The 23,067-nt window shown below is 46.5% G+C and overlaps 1 protein-coding gene across 1 annotated transcript in view; it reads left to right on the top strand.

The window, feature by feature from the left end:
- Positions 1 to 22,411, top strand: part of LOC144822850 (kelch-like protein 31) — a 52,483-nt gene extending 30,072 nt beyond the window's left edge. The window contains exons 2-3 of the mRNA XM_078680806.1: positions 482 to 1,677; positions 20,205 to 22,411. Of these exons, the coding sequence (XP_078536932.1) occupies positions 500 to 1,677; positions 20,205 to 20,937 (1,911 nt within the window). The 5' untranslated portion in view covers positions 482 to 499 and the 3' untranslated portion in view covers positions 20,938 to 22,411. The remainder of the gene's footprint in view (positions 1 to 481; positions 1,678 to 20,204) is intronic.
- Positions 22,412 to 23,067: the final 656 nt, after the last annotated feature.

Below are 23,067 nucleotides of genomic sequence, written 5' to 3'. Positions count from 1 at the left end.
GGAAAGCCAGGATGGGTTCCACAGCGGTATTCGTACAAGCGCCTTGAGACCCTTGCGGGTGAGTAGTGCGCTATACAAGTATCAATTTACAAATGGTTGAAGAAGAAACTGCTGGAAATTGGGACTTTTCTAGTCACAAGCCCACCTCATTTGTATTTACTGGAAAGAAGTGATGTTCATTCCAAGCCATCCTCACCAAAGCTCAGTCTTGTACCTACAGAAATAATGGCATGCCTGACTAGACTAGGCACACATGGGTAATTGTCCAATGGCTATATTGTTTTCGAAAATGAAAATAACAAAACTAAATTGCATGTATCCGAGAGCCATAGATTATTTAGTTTCAGTTAACAGTTCCATATGCTTCAAGTAGTCACTGGTTGGGTATGCCGTTGCTGCCCCTGGGTCATGCAGGGTGGGGAGAAAGAGTTCGCAGAAACCTCTCACATTTATCAGTTATGAATATTTTCTGTCTTTTTAGGTCCCCCTTCCTAAGAAGATGGCTCCAAAAAAGAAGAACCCCAAAAAGCCGAAAGTGGAGGCTGGCCCGACCCTGGTGGGAGATGACACAAGCTTGGACATTGAACAGCTCAACACACTCAATGGCCTCTTAGACGGTGGCTCTAATGGCTTTCGCTGCTCGGCCACTGAAGTGCACAACTCCAAGCATGGACTCGAGCTCCTGGAGGCCATAAGCAACATGCGGCAGGAGCTCTTTCTCTGTGATTTCACTATCTCTACCAAGACCAAGGACTTTGATGTCCACAAAGTTGTTCTAGCTTCCTGCAGTGCCTACTTCCATACCCTGCTGAAGAAGGAGCCCAGCCTTCAGCGCCTGGATCTCAAGGACGTGTCTCCAGTTGGGTTGGCCACAGTGCTCAACTATGCTTATAGAGGGAAGCTTAGCCTCTCGCTCTACACCATTGGCAGCACTATCTCAACAGCCAGCTTCCTTCAGATGACCACTCTACTAGCCCTGTGTACAGACTTCCTAACTCAGGAGATGAATGTTGACAACTGTTTGTACATCACCAACCTTTCGGAGAAGTATGAACTTGCCAACACCCGCCAAGTGGCCGGAAGGTTTATGAGGGAGAACCTGGTGGAGTTTTCAGGGACTGAGCAGTTTCTGAAGTTGCCCCTGGAGCAGGTACAAGAGCTTCTAGCAGATGATGACCTGTGTATTCCCTCTGAAGTGACCGCCTTCCAGATTGCTATGAAATGGCTGGATTTCAACACAGAACGTGCAAAGCATGCTGCTTCCTTAATAAGTAATGTCCGATTTGGAACCATCACAGCACAAGATCTGGTGACCCATATACAGCCAGTCCCACGAATGATGCTGGATGCTGAATGCCATCGGCTGCTGGTGGAAGCCATGAATTATCACCTACTTCCTTTTCAGCAAAACTCACTGCAGTCCAAGAGAACGCAAATGCGCGGAGGTCAACGAGTGTTGGTGGCAGTTGCAGGTCGCACGGCATCATCTGAAAAATCCCTGAGTCGGGAAGTCAGGTACAGGGACTCAGAGGGGAACTGGGTCAATCTGGCAGACTTACCTTCTAAGAGCTTCAATCAATGTGTAGCTGTCATGGACGGATTCCTGTACGTCGCTGGAGGAGAAGACCAGAATGATGCCAGAAACCAAGCCAAGCATGCGGTCAACAGTGTATGCAGGTAAAAGACCAAGCGTGTTGTTAGCGGTATGCAAGCTAAGTGTTTGGCTAGATGTGTACACAAATAGCCAGTTCACACAATATGGAAGAACTAGAGCAAGCGAGAAGTGATAATGTCTGTATGCATCAATATACGTATGTATAAGTCAGGAGTCACTGTAGGCAAAGCATGTAGTCAGAGGTTTTGGCAGGTACTGTCAGCAGTTCCTCATAATAACAAGTAGATCATGCGTCCAGCAGTTGATACTGATAACAAGTAAATTATGCAGTCAGTAGTTTGTGCATATAACAGAAGAAGCATGTGATAGCAATAAGTAGGCAAGAAGCAACTCATGGAGTCAGATGTTTATGCCGGTAATAGAAAAGCAATGCAGTCATCAGGTAATAAATAAATCAGTCAGTCACTAGTCTATGCAGAAGATAAACCTGTCTGCAATATGTTTAATCGTAACTACACGTTTCACATGTCAGTCACATACAGAAATCTTCAATGGCTTTGACTCTTGAAAGCTAAAATGTAATGCTTTGTGTTTCCGTTATAAATTTCCCATATTCCAAAACTCGAATACACCTGTGGCATTGTGATACCTTAAAAAACAAAAGTACATTTAGCCTCACATCTCAAAATCTTCTCTTTGTTCCTTTGATAAGACACTGCCCTTGTGAGCACTTTTCTTGGTGAGGAGCACCCATCTTTGGAATTCAACGCAGGCCATGGTTAGAATGAAAGAGATGACTGTCTGGTGATGCCATCACTGAAGTTTGGGGTCTATCATATATACTGTCTCACTCTCAGACAAGCACAGCTAGTCAATGCTGGCAAGGACTGTCTCAGCAGCGGCCCGTGCAGGTCAGAGCGGTGGGGCCGGGTGGGGGAGGGGATTTTGACAGACGCAGCCGAGGGGAAACATATTATTTATTTAATTTTCCCTCGTGGTCGTCAGTCGAATACCCCCCTACCTCCCCAACGCAGCCCCACTGCTCCTACCTGCATGGGCCCCTCCTGGCCTGTCTTCCTTTGCTGTGCCACAAGTGCATATAGACTAAACTGCCCTGTTGCTGCTCAAACATAATTCTACAAAGCTAGAGGGTCAGATGTACAAAGATTCCATTCACAAGTTGGTTTCCAAATTGCACACCAACTTTTTGCACATGGAAACAAATTTTGCAAACCAATATGTACTATCATGTCAGTTTGCAAAATCACCATTCGCAGGGGGTCACAGGCCGACCTGTCTCACTAATATTCATTAGACAGGTCACAATTTGCAACCCCCTGTGATTGGTTGAAATCACTCGGGTAGTGTGGCCTACAAGGGACAACAGACTACCATCCCTGTTATTGCATTCCAAAACTATTTTTTTAATTAGTCTGTGTTTCTTAGAGGAACCAGTGCTGTTTTTTTAAAGTTTTTTGTTTGGAAAACGTCAGAGAGCAGGCAGTTATCTGCTGCGCCATTGCCTATTGTCATTGAAGCTGCCAACTTAATTCCCAAAGGTAAAGGGTTCCCTTCCCCTTCTGTCCTCTGTATCACCTCTTTAGAGGAGTTGGTAACTTTTCGATGGATTGCAACTAGAATGGCAATCTCGGAGCACTGAAACATACATACTGAATAGCAATTTGGAAGGAACTTCTCTTTCACACCTCTTTCAAATTGCGATTCAGTGTGGGTCATAAACCCATTTTACGTGCTGGAAAAAGTTTTCTGACTGGGGAAATGGATTTTGTACACTACAAAAAAAATTGCTGTCGCAAAAAGCATGAAATTGTGAATGGCAGGATTTGCAACCAAAAAATCCTTTGTGCATCTATCACGCAGTCTCTCCTTGCCTCAGACCCTTTGAGGGGTGGTACCACCTCATAGACCTCAGATGGAGCCCACTTATTTGTCATTTGCTAAGAGACCACGCTATACACAGGGTGCTTGAGGGCTATGCATCATGTCAGGAGCCTGCCGGGCTCTCTCGGATCTCCTGCCATACTTTAAATGAGCTGCCACCAAAGCAGATCAAATTTAAACACTGCCTTCTGCTCCAACATTCCTCTGACCTGTTGCTGTGTAAGACCCTCTTTTACTCTCAGAAAAAGGGCCAGGCCAACACACATGTGCTCCAATGCCTAATGAGGAGTCAGCATTACCATTCAACCTGCAGAAGATGATAAAGTCAGACACCATGTCTCCGTCCAGTGGGAGGGACCTTGGAGTGTGGTGCATCACCCATGCTGTGCCAAGCATTCACTCGCATACAATGTAGAGCCGGAGCCCATGTTCCAAGTAGCTGTAATGTATAAACCCTTATGTGGCTTTTACATAAATTCTATACTCAACAATAAATTCATCATTTCGGGAAGGAATTTACCCAAGCAATTAAAAGTGCTCTCATTAGACAACTTCTTAAATAATTAAATCTAATCTCTGCTGATTCCAACAGTTATTATCCCATTGAAAGACTTCCACTCATTGGTAGAGGCTGGTATCGGTGTCCACGAGTCAACTACAATCCCTATAGAATAATACAATCTATTTGATGAAGACCAGGCTGGTTTCAAAGCAGGACAGGGAACCAAGACAACTCTTAGGAGATGATAGTCAATCTACTACAAACAGTGAACAAAGAGGGTGTCAGCTCCTGGGACCACTGAATCTCTCTTGAGTGTGTTCGATGCTGCAGACTTGCTGCTCCTGGGTCACTACTTTAAGGAAGCTTTCGACCTAGCCTTAAACTGGCTCTTCTTATTTTACAAATGGGAACATACACCTCCTCACCATTTATGCTCCCTTGTGGATACCACAGCAGTACCCACTATCCCCTCCCTATTAATCTATATCCAAACCATGATTATTGGACAGTATAATTTAGGATTCCAATCTTATGTGGATGATGCTCAGATCACTCTAAGAGCAGACAGCAACAATTCCAGCGTATCAATGCTTACACAAGGACTCCAAGAAATCCTACATTAGAGAAATAATAATTCACTTCAACTAAATGAGAACAAGGCAGGCCATTCTGTAGGGACTAGACACAAGTTAAAATGAACCGGATAGGAGGGGAAGAAGTCACATTGACCTGGGAGGGTGGAAGAAGCAACACAGGCAGGTAGATGGGTGGGGGAACAAGAAAATAATAATAGTACCTTAATCACATCGCCAGCAGTGGTAGGACTCTAATTGAAATGAAGAAATTAGTTCTTAGTCCATGCTCCGGCCGAAAGAAAAGGAAGTGAAACCAGCTGGTGCTGCCTAATTTGAAGGAAGCAAATTAGAGTGACAATAAATCCCACGAAACATTAAGCATTGGGCAGGCTCCAAGCCCCTTAAATAACAGAATGTCTCTCCTAAACAAGAGTGCATGCACTAGTGCATGCTCCCACAGACAAGATCTAAAAACACTAGAGGGCTCCTAATAGAGACAACTTACTTGGTCTACTTGTGAACAGTCCTGAATTTTTTTTATTAGGACCCATTAATGGGTAAAGTATTGAAACGAGCTCCTGACCAGGGTGTGGCTGGAAAGCAGCAGAATTACCCCGTGCTTTGTAACCCTTGGTTTTCTTTAATGATGCTTAAACAAAAGTCTTGCATCCCACATTCGACTCAGGTGAGCTCAGAGGATTGGCTTTTCACAGCTGATTCCTTTTCTTTTTCTGGCCTATTTTGTACTACTGAGAGATGATGCTCTTTTAACGGAGTAGTATTTAAGCAAAACTGTGACTATTCTCCAGAACTTCATTTTTTCTCAATTTCTCCCTATAGAATCCACACAGGGAGCGTGTAAATGAAAAAGTATTCCCATGCTCTATCAATCATACATATATAAACATTTCCTCTGAATGAAAAGACTATCCCCTTTTTATTAATTGCCTGTTGTGTAAGCCTTAGAAAAGACATGTTAAACTACTCGTGTATGTGTTCCCTGCAGTGGCATTGTTTTTTGTGTATTTGATAGAGACCATTAGTTGTAGATTCCTAACCTTAAAATTTCCCCCAGGCGTCAGTCTGGATTCAGAGATTTTTTATCAGCAGTACCCTTGTGCATTGGTATGTGGCGCTGTTCAGCTCCACGTCCATCGGCGGCATCTGGGTTCCCGGATGACATCTCGGGACCTATATTGAAGCTGCTAATGCGCGCTGATGTCAATTCTTTGTTTTTCCATGCGAGCCTAAGCGCAGATCCGGAGAGAGCTACCCCTTAGCCATTTTTTGGCTAGCATTTTTGTCAACTTTTTTCTTGAGTCTCGGACTCCTGGTACATCAAGAATGTCCCAACGTCAGACTGGCTGCAAGCCCTGTGCCTCGGACGATGTCTGTGACGGATCAGAACCTCGTGTGCCTCTGGAGCGTGACCATGACCCAAAGTTGGGGTCCGCTTGCCGGGCAATGAACCTGAAGGCTTTGCGGGAGCTGTCCCCAAAGCTATTGGAGGCCCAGCACTCAGCTCCGCGTCGCTCCCATTCTCATTTGAGGGGAAGGTCATGAGTCCTGTCAAAGAGCCCACATTTCTCGTCACACTCCAAGTCGTCAGCGAAGTCGGGTAAGTCAGGCAAACACAAGAAGAAGTTGAAGAAGCACACGAGTTCTTCAACTTCTCCCTGTCTGTCAGCCGACGACACAGGACTCAGAGGATCGTCGCTTGAAAGCCTCCCCACTTTTTCAGGATCCAGAGCGTCTCCTGCCCAAATACAAAAGTTCTATGATACCTTCTACCTCATTTTAGGGCGCTCTCAGGCGCCGTGGAGTTGGTGGATCCGTCCAAAGTTTGGCACAGAGCCAGATCGATGTTGATAGGTATCGGTTCTGATGCTGGAAGGGACTTTTGTCCCTGTGTTCATCCCTGGCATTCCTTTTGGGCCAGAAGTTGGTGAAGAGGAATGGGAGGAGCAGATGTACCCTTTAACCGATCAGCTTGAGTGACGCCAGTAGTCTGGAAACTTCCCCTGACACTGGCTTGCTTTCTCCCCCTAATGTGGCTACAGAGGAGGGAGCTTCCTACGCTGTGGTGGTGAAGAGGGCAGCCGAGGTCCGAGGTCTTGAACTCTCTTCGGTGGCAGTCAGGACTAACCTCCTGACAGAGGTGCTTCTACCTACTGCTTCCACTTCCGAACCCCTTTTGCCATTCTATGAAGCCCTCGCTGATGTCCTTCTGGGCACCTGGACCTAGCCCAGCACTGGGGCTCCTGTGGACATCAAGGCAATCGCCCACCACCATCGCCCCACTGACTTTCGTCCTTTTCGTGGCTATGGAAGGGGTGCCAAGCCACGTCCTGTCCCGCCCAGCCACCGAGTCATGCAAGCTGTCCAGCCCTGCATGGCTGCAGACATGGGTTAGGGACCAGCAGGTGGGCCTGTGTACCCTTTCCCCCCTGCCACTGCCTTCAAACCTTCCTAGTCCAACGTTTCAGACCCATCAACGGCCAGTTGGAGACAGGATTCGCCATCACCTCCTCCCTTGGCAATCCATCACATTGGGCAGGTGGGTTCTGCAAATCGAGATTACCCCACCTGCCATGCCACCCTCCTACGACTGAATGTTGGAGGATCATTTGGTACTTCTCTGCAAGGAAGTTACAGCTCTCTGGGCCAAGGGGGCCATAGAGAGCGTGCTAGATGTAGGACGTGGTTGTTATTCTTGCTACTTTCTGGTGCCCAAGATTTCGGAGAGAATGACTCTGAGGCTGCTGAGCCTCATGGTATCCTGCATTCTGCTGGTGAATCATGCCAGATGGCATATGCTGGCTGTGCAGTGGGACCTGAAGTTCTGGTGGGTGCAGCATCATGGGAATCTTTCCGCCTACGTCCAGATTTCGGAGGGAACTGCGCAACAACTGCAATGGTGACTAATGAACCCAGATTGGGTCAGAGGCAGATCCCTCTCCCTTCCCCAACCATTTCTAACGATGGTGACAGATGCGCCACTCCTGGTATGGGGCGGCCACATGGGAGAGATGGAGATCAGAGGGATCTGGTATCCAACTTAACCTTCTGGAGCTCTGGCCGTTCAGACTGGCACTGAAAGCTTTCCTTCCCTGTAGGAGGCAAACTTACCACATGGTGTCCACTCATTTATGTGAAGCAGCTTGCAGAAATCCAGGCAACCCTTATGGTGATTTTAGTGGTCTTAGACAACCATAGAAAGCTCTCTACGTTGTAATGGTGAAGATCAGCCTTCAGGCTTAGTCCAGAAGGAGTGTTAAGCAGCTTGTTTTACCAGAACTAATCATATAGTGTAGGTTAAATCAAAAAGAACCACAAAATGTAGTTATACAAATAGTTATATTTATTATACACACTCACTAACACATTGGTCTATCTCCTACCCAGAGATATCAACACAATATTTGAAATGTAAAATAGGTAAGTAAGCACAGATACTTAGTGGTCTCCAGGATGCGACCAAACCATGATAAAGAAGTGGAATGTGAACTGCGGCCAAAGTGGGTACTAAGACCAGAAGACCCATAAGAGCTGGGTTCACAAGGAACCACCCAAGGTAAGTACCCAGGAATCCCACAGAGGCTATGTGCAGAGTGGAAACACAGGCGCATACTCAATGCAAGTCAATGGGAAAGTCGCAGTTGAAGCTTTTAAAAAGAAGGACCCTTACCAGTGGACCCTGAAGAAACCCTGTGGAAGACAAAAGGTTGGAGAATCACCCCTCCTGTGCATACCCCAGGAACTCGGATACTCACACCAAGGAAGCCGGGTACATAGGTGAGAAGTGACATCAGAAACTGCCATAGACCACAATGGAGGACTTCAGAAAAGATGCTGCTGCCGAAGAAAGTGAAAGAGTCCGGTGGAATCCAAGGATGGATTCATGGACAGAAGTACCTGCAAGCAGAGGGGACAGCGTCGATGTCACTCGGAAGTGACCCGAGGCACGGAAGACCAATGGCCACCGATGATGGGAGATGCAGGGGTGATGACGGTGACTTTGTTGGAGCTCTGAGGAACAGGCAATGCTGTGGAAGACCAGGAGCCATTCACTAGCTGTTCCATGTCGGAAGTCGAGAACCAGGGGTTCAGTGTCCAGCGCTGGCACCAACAAGCCTTGGCACAGCAACAAGCGTGGTAAACAAGGAAGGTGCAGTGTTGGGACAAGCAAGATCCAAGCGACTCATAAAATGCAGGAGTGTCAAAGCAGGCCCTGAGCAAGCAGGGGAGCCCAAAGAAGACTCTCCAGAGGACCCACTGGCCGAAGACGCAGGAGTTGCAAAAGGACCTTGAACAGCTACGAAAGATGAAGGCCCACAGTGCAGAAGATGCAAGGAGGATGAAGATCTTGGCAGGAAAAGATGCTGAAGGCTGGAGCTTATTGTAACCTGAAGATCTCAGGAGCACCGAGTCAACAAGCCTTGGTAACAGCAAGTCAGCACGGTGCTCAGAGGTTCTGTTCCAGCGGTTCTGACGAGGGATACTGGCCTCAAACTTGCTGAAAGGACAGTGTAGGCCTCAAGGGAGTTGCAGAAGCACCTGTAAATAAAGGGACCCCCTCTAAAAGGTAAATGAGGTCGGGCGGGAGAGGGGAAAACAAAACAATTGAACCTAGAACAGCTCCCTTAAGACCTATATTTCTTTGTCAGAGATTGAATCTCATATGGGTTGAAATACAAATCTAACTGAGCATTATTTTGACATTTTAATACAACAATACATGTTCTGTTTTTTCTAAAAATTCATTTTATTGCTCATTCTTATTGAGTTTAATCTATTGTTTGTCAATAAATGTTATTTTATAATTTTTTTGGTCACTAAGAAAACACATTTTTAAAAACATTTTATAATACACAAATAAATACACCTAATAAAATACAATATAAGGTGACTATGTCGTCCCCCAACGGAAAACTCAACCCAAGGTCAGACACATTCAATCCTCACACACTCACAATCATACAGGACACCTATACACATTTGGGTATAAGGAACTCAAAGATGTAACATGTTTTCAATAGATGGATTCGATGACAGAAACCAAAAGGTCTGGGCGCACGTGGTCTACACGCGTTTCGGTGGAGTAGCAAAACCATGAACCACCTTAATCAGGAACTCGCCCAAATAGGATAAAGTGTCGCCAAAACAATTCACATAGGGGGTACTAGTTAAAATTGAGTTTGAAACTCATTATGATGTATAATCGATATAAGGGAGAAATAGACAACAGAGTCTATACCGTGTCTGGCTTGCCGTCCTCTAGTAATGATGGATGGGAGGTGCCATTATATAAATTATTAGATATATTGTACGCCCTTGACCTCAATACAAAAGATATAATAAGTATGTGCTGTGTTGTTAGTTATTGTTCACTCTGCCCATGAGTGAACTTCACTCTGAGCCATTATAATGCGGGATCCTTACAGTGATTTCTTAATCCGCTTAACGGGATAAAACCAACATGGACGTATCTGCTCCTTCAGCAACGTCTTCTGCATAGTTCTGCATACATCTGAAAAACGCAGAAGCACAACCTATCTTTCTGACCCTTTTGGAGTCCGTAGGACATCAGGAGCAGCAGACTGGTCAGCTTGATTTTGGCACCAGCAGATGCAGGGGTGACTCCTTCACTCCAAGCGAGATTACTTTGAGTGTCCTTGATGCCCACAGTCCTGGAAAGGAACCTGAATGGAGCACAGACGATACAGAAGACTGGCAGGATGATGAGACCAGGAGCAGCAGGAGTCTTCCTTGGTGCAGTCTCTGTTCCTAGGCGAAGTCCAATGAAGTTCAAGGTGCCCAGACGGTGGAAGTTGAAGTGGTTACGCATTTGAATCTTGTCCCATGATGAATCTGAAGAGCCACCCATCAGTAAGCCCCAAGGTACCCTAAGGAGAGGGTTGGGACAATTCAAGGATCCCTCCTGAAGGAGGAGCTGGACAAAGGGGAGGAAACTCCCATGCACTGTTCCCAATAAGGTGCGCGCGCACCTCTCTTTCTGTGAGCGCGCACTCCCGTGTGTGGAGCGCGCACACAAATGGCATTCAGAGTGAGAATTTCCACCGCCACTTTAAAACACGAGCGGCGTGAAAAGCAGGCTCGTTTACGACAGTTGCTGTGCGGGGAACACTCTGGGCTTTTGTTTAAGTATTCGTGTTAATCACAGCCCCTTCACGAGCTGTGATTAACATGAATATCTAAACAAAAGCCCAGAGTGTTCCCTGCACCGCGCTACTAACAGAAGAGTAGAGCACGTTTAAAAACATAGCGTGTAAGTACACACTGTGTTTTTAAACGTGCTCTACCCTTTTGTTGGGAAAGCGTGGTGCGGGCAAGTCTGTGGACTTTTGTTTAAGTATTTGTGTTAATCACAGCCCCTTCACGAGCTGTGATTAACATGAATACTTCAACAAAAGCCCACAGACTTCCCCGCACCACGCTTTACCAGTGCTTAATTTGTAAAATAAGTGCCTGGGCCAAACCATACACAGAAAATGTAACAAAGTACCTAGCTGCCAAGGTTTCAGATTGCTATGTGTGAAATTTTTTAAATGTCAGTGCAATTATGAGTGGCATTTCAACGATCATCAGTGACAATTTCTTGCGCACCAAACCAAGCAATGAAGTCCATGGGAACGGCTCAATATTACAAATTATACCCTGTTGAGCAGTGAGAAACTCTAAAAAGATCTTTGAACGGCTGCAGAGCACCTGAAATTAAAGGTTCCTTTTGATCACAAAACGTCTTCTTTTTAAAACTAGGTGTGTATTCTGGGATTTGTATACCCATGCATTATAAGAGGAAAGGAGAAAACTATTAGGGAGAGGCTACTTGACCTCGGGCAGAGGAGTCAGAATACACAGCACAGAATGAGGAGTGGTGGTGAAGGACGTCACGCTGCTGGTGGCCTTTGCTGGCTGCGCAACACTATGTATATTCCTAACACGCATGGAAACTAAAAAGACTCCTAAAATTTCTCAAGTGTGTACTCTGACCAAGGCTTCCGGCACCGCCTCAAGAATCTTTCTAACCAATTGCTAATAATAGTCAAAAGGATGTGACAATTATCACAAAGATTAAAAATAAAGGAAATGTAACAGCATGAGACTAGCACTTTTCAATGGTTGTACTTTAGGTGGAAGCATGTCTGCTCGTAAAACCAATAAGGTCTTTTCACTGATTTATCATTCATTCATATACAAACAGCAAAACCAATATTGAGATGGTAAAATTAAGTTGATTACGGAATTAGCTATAGGAAACAGAATATATTGATTACAAGGTGGGATAGTGACGAGTGTGTACTATCATTATAACTTAATGTAGCAGGACAGGGATATGATGCATGCACAAAAGTCAACTGTCAGAAATCATCGTTTTTCGACTGATCAGAGGCATCAATCCTGACTAGAAATGGCCTCCACACAAGCAGAACCCATCCTTGCTTTATTTTTGAAATATCAGCAGTTCTGTTCTGTAGTACTGTGCTCTTCCTTGTAATCAATCAAATTCCTCATCATCATCATAGTGTTTATTTCAGCACAATGGCATAAAAGAGTATGTTAAAAACAGTACATAAAAAAAGGATAAAACAATAAAATCATTTATACTAATCTTTCAATTCATAAAGACTTTCATAAAAATCTAGCACATTGCATAGCATAAAAAGTCCACTTTTAAACAGTTTAAAACAATGGCAGATTGAAGTTGCAATTGAAAAGTTTAAAATAACGGCAGAAGATAAAACCCATTCCATCTAAGCATCCTTTTCCGTCTAAGCCTCCACATGTTCATCAAAAAACAAGTGACAGCACTTCTCATTGGGGGTGACTTTAACATGACGATGAATGATGACCTCGACCAACACCCTAGACGCGCTTCACACAGACAGGGCTCTGATCTATCAGAGTTTGTACAAGCCATGGGACTTGAGGATGTCTGGAGAAACCATTACCCAGACACGCCTTATTTTACTCACTATTCTAACGCACATAACAGCATACCCCGCATTGACTATTTTTTCTGCCCCACAACAGACGTGGGATACTTTGTGCGTCCGAAGGGCCTGCCCCCGGGTATCTCTGACCACTCTCCTCTTACTGTGGACTTAACTTACCATCGCCAGAACACCCGAGGCCCCATTATTATCAATCCCTGGCTCCTGCAGATCCCAGACATCAAGAACTGTCTGATAGATCACACCGACTTCTATTTCTCTGAAAACGTCGACTCTGTGCGTTCAGCGGTTACGATCTGGGAAGCATACCTGGCGGTCATCAAAGGCAAGGCACTGGCGCTCAAACTTGGTTACATACGGAATCATACTGACCAGATCCATCAGGCCGAATCTAACTTGTTACGTCTAGAGTTGTCCCATAACACTGCCCCTTCGGGCGATACGGCCCGTCGTCTCCGAGCCCAACAACTCGACTATAAAGCTCTCGCGAGGGAACAGACACAAGCGCGATTACTCCACACGCGCCACCGCGTCTTTGAATTCGGTGACCGCGCAGGGAGGATGCTTGCATGGTTGGAACGGCGAGAACAGGGTGCTAGATGGGTGTCGTCCATTGTGAGACCGGATGGGACGTCAACCCTGGACCCATAGGAAATAGCAGATGCATTCGCCGACCATCTGGCACGTGTCTATACAACTGGGGCATATTATAACTCGGAGGAGTCAAGGGAACTCCTAGAGGAGATGCGCCTACCTACCCTCTCGGAGCCTGACAAAGAAACGCTAGACGCCGATATCACGGCGGATGAGCTTACGACGGCGCTCTTTGCTGTCAAATCTGGCAAAGCAATGGGCCCCAACGGAGTCCCCATTGAATTCCTGAAGGGTATGTCTCCCAGCATTGTCCCACATCTCAAGAATATGTTTGAGGACAGCCTGGACAGAGGCATCCTGCCACTTGATCAGAGATTGGCCTCCATAGCGGTCATCCTCAAACCGAATAAATCACCCACTGATTGCAATTCCTATAGACCGATCTCTCTGATTAGCGCGGAGGCCAAGATCCTCGCCAAGCTTCTAGCCAACCGGCTCCTCATAGTACTCCCCTCCCTCATCCACGATGACCAGTCGGGCTTCCTTCCGGGACGAAATACGGCCCTAAATTTAAGAAGAGTCAATATTGTACTGAGTCGGCAACCTATTTTACAGCAGGACGCCGCCATTCTGTCCCTCGACGCCACGATGGCGTTCGACTCAATTGAGTGGTCCTACCTCTTTGAGGTCCTACGCAGATTTGGCTTTGGACCCAAATTCATCCAATGGGTACGGCTCCTCTATACAGGCCTATTGGGCCAAGTACGGGTAAATAATCACACGTCTCGCCGGTTCGAACTTCACAGGGGGACCCGACAAGGCTGCCCCCTGTCGCCGCTACTTTTTGCTCTCACCCTGGAGCCCCTGGCCCACTGGATCCGCACTGATGTTTTCATCAGAGGCCTCCAATGGAATGCTGAGACAACCGACAAAATCTCTCTCTGTGCCGACGACATCCTGGTATACGTCACCTCCCCTCGTTCCTCAATTAATAGCCTATTCCATGTCCTCACCAACTTCGGAAATATTCGGGCTATTCGATCAACTGGTCTACATCAACACTCTATATGCTACATGGCCCCCCACCCCGATTACCCCGAGGATTTACCATTACGATAGCTCAAGATGGCTTTAAATACCTTGGTATCTTTGTTACCCCAGATTCCACATTATTTTATGACCGGAATTTTCTGGGCCCCCTGCGTCGACTACACAGTGACGTAGCCCACTGGCGATCCCTACCACTCTCCCTCCCCGGCAGGGCGGCCTTATTTAAGATGTTGGCGCTCCCGCGTTTCTTGTATGCCCTGCAGAACTGCCTTTTCCCGATTCCTGACTCCTATTTCAACGCTGTGGACAGTGACATACGACTTCTGCTGTGGGACGGCGGGGCGGCCCGTATAGCCCTACAAAAGCTCACCCAGAGCTGGTATGATGGGGGCATCGCCTTGCCTAACCTGCGTCTCTACCATTGGTCATCACAGCTGGTGGCCACCAATCACTGGTCACCCCTGAATCCAGCCTTTCACCTAGACAGATGCCAGATGGGACGTGAGGGCTACCTCGGGGCCCCTATAGTAAACCAGTCAGGAACTGGTATGTGGGACCAATGGCACAAACAGTCACAATATGGCACAGGGCCAACAGGTGTCTGGGCTGGTCGGACAAAATCACCAAAGCGACGCCATTGTGGTTGTCGCAACAGTTAGGCTCCCTCTGCTTCCACTTGGGATTCGACCAATGGGACACGATAGGAATATCGACGGTGGGAGACCTAATACACAAAGGCAAACTACTGAAATTTGAGGAATTACGAACCAAACAATCCCTCGCACGAACAGAACTGTTTCGCTACCTCCAAATCAGACATGCTATCCTCACTGCTATACCCGATCTCTTCTCTATACCTGAGACCTCCCCCCTGGAGGACAGACTGCTTTCGGAACCCCTCCCCTCAAAGGCCATCTCTTACACCTACCGAAAATTGTGTAACAATCTCCCTGATACTTTTCTGTTCCTGCGAGACAAATGGCAGGCAGACCTAGGTCCCCTGGAAGAAGAGGACTGGCGGGCGGCCCTAATGTCCCCTAGAGAGACAGCAATCAACCATAGGTTCCGATTGATTCAATTGAAGGTACTACATAGGGCCTACATGTCTGCAACATTACTGGCTAGAATCGGCAGGCGCCCCGACGACCTGTGTTTAAGGGGCTGTGGCTTATCCGACACCTTCTATCATGTCTTGTGGGACTGCCCGATAATACAACAATTTTGGGGAGGGACTGTTCGGAAGATGAGAAACTCCCTGGGAAAGCCAGTTCTGCTGTCACCGAAGGAATGTGTCCTTAATATATGGAGGGCCACGGACCTGAATGAACTTGAATTACAGTGGGCGGCGCTGGGTTTCCTCCTTACCAAACGCTCAATAGCTATGAAATGGGGCTCTGTTGAAAGACCACTGCTGGTTGGCTGGATGGCGGAGATGGACCGCTGTATGCTCGCTGAAAAAACAAATTATAAACTTGGAGGCTGTCCTGCAAAGTGGGATAAGAAGTGGGGACATTGGAATAAATACCGTGGAGAATTATGTGACTCTCCAACGTTGGAATTAGCCATGGACAGAGATGGACCTTTAGCTCGAATTGTGCGCTGATGTGCTAATATATTTGTTTTTGTATCTTGCTTCTATTGTGTCATTCTAAATGTGACTGATTTACTGACTGTTTTCTTTCCAATAAAATCTTGTTAAAAAAAAACAAAAAACAGCGACTACGATACATTGTCTAGTGTCCCTTCTTAATATTCTATACGTGGTCCAATAATTCCTAAAGCCCAATTTACGGCAAAGTGTTAAAATCCCTTTCCTTCTAAAACCTTGCTATGTTGAGCAGAAAAATGCAACATGCGCAGCTGTTTCGACCACCTGGGGGCAGAAAAGGCAGGTCTTGTCAGAATCATGGGCATCACGTTTCCATTTAGCTGTGAAGGAGCAGCTAGGCAAAGTCCGCAAGTAAAATTTTAAATGTAATATATAAAGCTTACGCAAGGGGAGGTTCAATATGATCCAAGAATGCCTACAGATGATAATCAACTTTAACCTCCATAAAGGAGGCAATGAGGGATCCAGCCCACAGAGGATGTAGAATCAAGTTGTCAATATAGCACCAAAAGGTACTTTTCACCTCTGGCTTTGAAACAGATGGTCTCTCTAGGGGAAGACCAGAGATTCTCATATGCAATCTGATCCAGTCGATCTACAATAGTCCAAAGCAAGGTGATCTTACAGGCCCCAGGCTGCCCCAGAATACCTTTTAAGGTGCTACGAAATGGTATCAGCTCTGGGACTACCCATAGCCTCTGCCAATACAACAGCAGTTTTAACTCAGCTATGCCATTAATGCATCAAAGGACAAGTAGGGCACTGACTGGTAGATTACTTAAGCCCCTCAAAAATTAGTTTTTCTTAGCTCAAGAGCTCTAGAGTTCTCCACTATACAAAGTAGCCCTATGGCCTGACAGTCATAGATTTCAAGAGTTGGAGTTATCGGGCAAAAAAAGAGCAGAATGAGGGGGAGAGGGATAAGACAAGGCGATGATAGAAACAAAGATCACATGTGTGATTGAAGGATCAGGGAAAACTAGAGAGAAGGAAGGAAAAGTGGGAAAAGAGAAAAAACAAGTAAGGAGATGAGAGGTGAGGACAGAAGAAGAGAAAAGCAAAAAGAGGAGGATGAGGGGAGCAGTGGGAGGAGACAAAGACAAAAGGAGAAGCAAGACACATGAAAAAGAAAAGGAGAGAAAATAGGGTTGGATTAGAAGGAGGCATAGAGTCTTTTGGGGGTCCACTGCCATTGATGTAGTATCTTAAAATAACTATCTTTCAGACGGGCCTCCCTTAACCCTCAATCATGTCCTTCTAATGGCTCCTCTGAATCCCCCTCAAAGAATTGTCTTTGTAATTGCACTGCCCTCCGATTATGAAGTGCATTTGAGGTGGCTTGTAAGAAGATCTTAGCAATTAGAGCTGCATATAAGCCAGATTCCGTACCACCATATTCCTTCCAGGTGAGTAGATATTGAAGAATTGGGGAATGTGGGGTGTAGATAAGTCATGGACCCAGTTTTCCACGTATTGGGTGCACCAGTAGAGCATGTCTCCACTGTTGGGTATGTGGGATATTATGAGATTGCACTAAGTCCTAGGAGGGTCTAACTAAAGTATGTAAGTTATCCTAGTCAGCTTGCAGGCTCTCCCCATCGCCCATCTAATTTCTTCTCCCCCAATTTCATTCTGACCATTCCGTTATAATGGCATTTTCAGCTGAAGAACTGCATGTACTTCAGGCAGTCTATGGGGCCTCGGCCGTTGGAGTCTTGTGCTTTTCTAAACCAGAGTGCTCAAGAAGATCAAGCACAATAGGGCTCAAGTCATTCTTGTGGCTCCAGATTGGGCACAAAGAGTCTGGTATTCCGACTTTCTGAGCATGGCCATCGATCCTCCGATCAGACTGCCCCTTTGGGAGGATCTTCTGTCACAGCAACAGGGGATGGTTCTTCACCCGAACTGTCCAGTCTCCACCTCCTTACATGGAGATTGAGTGGCGGCAGTTGACACCTTTCAACCTTCCACCCGAAGTTTGTGATGTCATCTTGGCAGCCAGGCATTCCTTCACTAAAACGATATACGCCTGTAGATTAAACACATTTGTGGCATGGTGCACAGCAAAGGCTGTTGACCACATTTTTGCCCCTCTGTCAGAGGTACTCTGTACATACTTTCTTTGGCCCAGCAGGACTCTGCTTTGGGCACCCTAAAAGGTTATCCTGTACCTATCTCTGTCTTTCTATGACTGCCATATCAGCCTTCTTTATTCAAATCACCCATGGTTAGTAGATTCTTTAAGGGCCTTACTCACTTGTTTCCTCTGTCTCCTTTCATAATGGCCCATTGGGATTTAAATTTGATTTTAATCTTTCTTATGTGTGCTCCCTTCAAACCTCTTCATAATTGTCGTCTCAGGCTGCTGACTCTCGAAACTGATTTCCTCATTGCCATCAACTCTGCTCGTAGAGTTTGCGTGTTTCAGGCTCTATGTTCCAAGCCTCCTTACCTGTCTGTCCATGTAGATAAAGTGGTGCTTCGAACAAAACCGTTGTGCCTTCCAAATGTGGGCACGCCCTTTCCGTGGGACATGCGTTGTCTTTTTATCTTTATCGTACCAAAGACTTATGGGTGGATGATCAACTCTTCACTGGTTATGTGGGCACCAAGAAAGGTCGGGCTGTGCCAAAATGGACCATCTCTCAATAGGTTGTCCACTGCATTAAAATATGCTATGCATTGGTGAAAAAGGAACCTCCTGTGGGGTTGCGTGCTCACTCCACTAGAACTATAGCGGAAACAACTGCGTTAGTATGCGGAGTACCACTCCTTTGTGTCTGTCAGGCAGTGGCGTGGGTATCTCTGCACACATTTACCAGACATTACTGCCTGGACAGCAAAGATTGGAGGGGCAGGTACTTTGCCCGTTTGGTCCTCCAGGACTTCCTGGTGTGAACTTTGTTAGCAGACATCCTCCAGGGATGGTATTGCTGGGTTATCTATTCAAAGGTAAGGAATCTACAACTAATGGTCTCTATCAGATGAACAAGTTACTTACCTTCGGTAACGATGTATCTGGTAGAGACATATATTAGTTGTAGATTTCTTACTGCCCACCCATCCTCCCCACTCTGTGAACTGATTTCTATGGATAGGGATTTCCCTACAGGGTCCTAGCTTGGATGCACCAGTGGTCAGTGTCTTTCATGGCTCTGCGCTTCAGGCGTGAAAAGTCGTGTTAAGAACAGACGTCAGGGCGCATGGGCGGTATCTATATAGGTCCTGAGACGTCAGCCCAGCGCCCATGATGCCGACGACGGATGAGGAGCTGACCGACGCCACCTAACGACGTGCAAAGGTATTGCTGATAAAAAATCTCTGGACCCACACTAGCGCCTGGGGGAAATTCTTATGTAAGGAATCTACAACTAATAAATAAATAAACTACAGGTAGTGCAAAACTCATCGGTCCGACTTTTATGTAACATCCCGAGGAGATCTTCGGCCCCTCAGGCCCTTCGAGATTTACATTGGCTCAAGGTCTCGAGCCGCATCAAATTTAAAGCCTTATGCTACCTTTTTAAAATTACGCAGGGCTCAGCCCCATTGTATCTTCAGAGTCTTGTTCAATCATACAGGCCTAGCCGCACACTTAGATCTTCTGCTAATTGTGACTTTGTCATTCCTAGATTCAAACTTGTGAAGATGGGGGGAAGATCTTTCTCCCATCTAGGCCCCAAATCCTGGAATGCTTTGCCTGTTGCTCTGAAAACTGAGACTAACATGCTTTGCTTCTGCAAAAAATTGAAAACTTTACTTTTTCCATAGCCTCCTGCCGTCCTCGCTGTCAATAATGCTGTAGTGTTGTCCACTTCTCTACTCTAGTCTATCCCTAGCGCCGGGAAACCCATTGCGGGTAGCTGTTGCGCATTACAAGTTTTAAATAAATAAATAAAATAAATAAAATGTAGGTCTTTACCAGATACATCCTTACTGAAGGTAAGCAACTTGCGCTTTTGCTCAACACTAGCCGGAAGGAGATAAGAACCCCACACGCTACCAAAGCAGAGCAGTGAGAGCCTGGAGACCTAAACAGGATCCTAGATCCTTCAGTCAGTCGCCACCTCTGGGCTTCCTGTATTTCAACCACTTCAAAAGCAGGGATCGGGATGTCTTGGGAGATTCCAGAGAGTGGTGCCTGAAGTTTCCATGACAAAAGATATCAACTGTTTTCTCCATGAGCTATGCAATCAATTGGGGATAAGCAATGTGTTCAGATGGGTGCAGTCGAGCATGACTTACATTGGAAGGGGAAAAATTGGAAGGGGAGGAGTTACACGCTTCAGAATCCGACAAACTGTGATACTGAAAAATGACAGTAAATCAATGTTACAGTCCTATAGGCACTAACGGTATTTCCCTTCTTTCCCTCTCCTAGGTATGACCCCCGTTTCAACAGCTGGCTGCACCTGGCCCACATGCTACAGAAGCGGACACACTTCAGCCTCCATGCCTACAACGGTCTCCTTTTCGCCTGTGGTGGGCGTAATGCAGAAGGTCCCTTGGCGTCCACCGAGTGCTACATCCCCTCTGTGAATAGCTGGCAGATCAAGGCAGCCATGGATGCTCCCCGCTGCTGTCATGCTGGCACCATCATCGGTGGCAAGATCCTCATTACTGGTGGTTACGTCAACAACACCTATTCTCGCACAGTCTGTAACTACGAGCCAGACACAGATGTGTGGCGAGACCGTGCTGGCCTCAGCACACCACGGGGGTGGCACTGCGCAGCTACTCTTGGTGACCGGGCTTATGTCTTGGGGGGCAGCCAGCAGGGCCCCCGTGGAGAGAGCATTGGTGTAATGCTAGTGGAATCCTACAATCCCACCACTGGTCAGTGGAGCTGCGTTGCCCCACTACCCACAGGGGTAAGCACCGCCGGAGTAGCTGTGCTTGGCGGGGGCCTCTATATAGTAGGAGGCTGGAATGAAAATGGAAAGAGGTACACCAAGAGTGTGCAGAGCTACAACCCAGATCTGAATGAGTGGACAGAGGTAGCAGAGTTACCAGAAGCATCGGTAGGTCTATCCTGCTGCGCCATCACTCTTCCCCGCCTTCACAAGGGGGACTCCCGGGCCAGTTCCCTGGTGTCTGTGGCTGTCAGCTTATAATGAGGGCGGAGCACTAGAGCAACTCAAAGGCCTGCCACCATGACTACAAAGCAGGTTGAAATTCATGTCTAAAGGCACTTTGAGACCCAGAAGGACTATGGTAATCCTAGTAGATACCATTTCACTGAGAGGATATTCACCCAGGGAAGATGCACCACAAACAAACAGCCTTACGGTGCCTACCATAATAAACCTGGTGTCTCACAGAATCGGCTGCCCTTAGTCACTCAAAGCCCTAGCTACCTGTAACGGGCTCACATTTAGCATCGGTTCTTATCCAAATTATCAACAAACCAGAAGCACAACTCCCAAATAGAATGACCAGCTAAGAAAATAGAGCTGCACCATAAGACACACGTCTTAAAGGGTGGGATTTCCCAATATAAAAACCCATGCGTAAAGTGGGTTCTTCCCAATATAAAATCTAACAAAGGGTCTGCTTTGTTCCCAGTACATATGTTCTCTCTACAGAAGAAAGGCGGATCCTCTTATATAATCCCTCAAGAAAATGTGAAAGCATAGACAGTCTCATAACAGAGTGAAGGAGAACTTCCCAATGTAAAGACATTTTTGGAAAAGGGGATAGGACTTCCCACCTTGACCATCCAAAGGGTCTTGATCATCTCATGAAAAAGAGGGGGGGCGCACTTCCAAAATTTATGAAGATATCATGACAAAAGGGACACTCCCCATTATCTAGACTGCCTCGCGAAAATGAAGGGAAATTCCTATTACCTAATTCGCCTCAAGAAGATGGGGAACCTTCTCAACCTGTAGATCCTGTGGCACTTTGAAAATTATACACCGCCCATGAAATGAGGAAGTACATCCCGACAGGCCTCATCTGAAAAAATAGGGTTGGACACTACCCAAGTAGTAAAGAGCAGAGGGAGAAGCATTTCTTACAAGATATATTCTCCCAGCAAACCTCCAAATCAATACACTTTTACCCTAACCATAATACAAAGCAACAGGTAGCCTACGACTTTCAGCAGAAGGGACTATCTCTGCCAGCAGAACCGAACAGTCCACCCCAGGCTTTCACCAATCCTAAACATATCTGTCAAGAAAAGGCCCACGTCCTAATAAAGAGACACTCTGCCCAGCCCACGCCAACTTCTTCCCAGGGAGGACACGTAATCAAAACGACATCCTAAACGCCACTCACCAACAGCAAGAAGGTAGCTTCCTGTGTATTAGGGAGCATTGTATGTTATAGCAACGGCACCCCTTACGTCACAAAGAACACATCCCGGAAGTGACATCGTTGCCATACAGCGTCAGGAGTTCAAGACAGTGAACGTCCTGCGGAAGGAGTGTGCGCTGTAATTAAACAAAACACACAAGAGCAAAGAAACTCTAGAAATCTGACTTTTACGTGAAAAAAAACTCAGGTGCATTGCGCATATGTAGACCAGATGGTCGGAGAGGAGGCTGCGATGATCTGCAGTTGATTAAATTGGTTCCAAATTCATGCGTTTTGTTGAATAATTTCTTAAGCACCCGTCATTGCAGTATATGTACATCAGCTCCAACATTGACGTCAGTCGAAGTTAGGTTGAGTTCGGCAAACAGGCCCTTGTTTATGGTTGGGTGAGTTTTTCATCGCATAGGCCAGAGAGAATCACAGCTGCAGTGTGAAAGAATCCTCTGACGCCTGCTGTACACCCCAGGGACGGCAGCGCAGAGTCGCACCAGCTGCACGAACCACAATTAATAAGGACCTGAAAACATTACCAAGCGTGCTGCCGAGTCAGGGGGGCATATAATTATGCCAAGCTCCCCTTACGCCAAGGGACTGGAGTTACCAAGGCAGCGCACTGTGAAAGCAGAGCGCTGTATTTATAGCAGACACCGATACAGCAGGACCCCCAGAGAGGCGCAGAGTCCTCAACACTGCGATCCTTAGTCCAGGCGAGACTCGCTGAACAAAACTGCTGCTTGTACTCCAGCCGGACTCGGAGACCGGTTTATGTTAAAGGGAATTGTGTGAGTATGTGTGTGTGGGGGGGGGAGGCATGGAAGGATAAGTGAACTTCCTGGAGATTTATAACCAGATCTCTTTCCTCGCTCTTCGAAAACAAAATGTAAAGAAAGCTACAGTCGAGCTGGTAAAATATTGAACTGGTA

The sequence above is a fragment of the Lissotriton helveticus genome, chromosome 3_1, assembly GCF_964261635.1.
Source record: "Lissotriton helveticus chromosome 3_1, aLisHel1.1, whole genome shotgun sequence".
Classification (NCBI taxonomy): domain Eukaryota; kingdom Metazoa; phylum Chordata; class Amphibia; order Caudata; family Salamandridae; genus Lissotriton; species Lissotriton helveticus.
The sequence above is the reverse complement of the archived record's forward strand: the minus strand, read 5'-3'. Positions and strand labels throughout refer to the sequence as shown.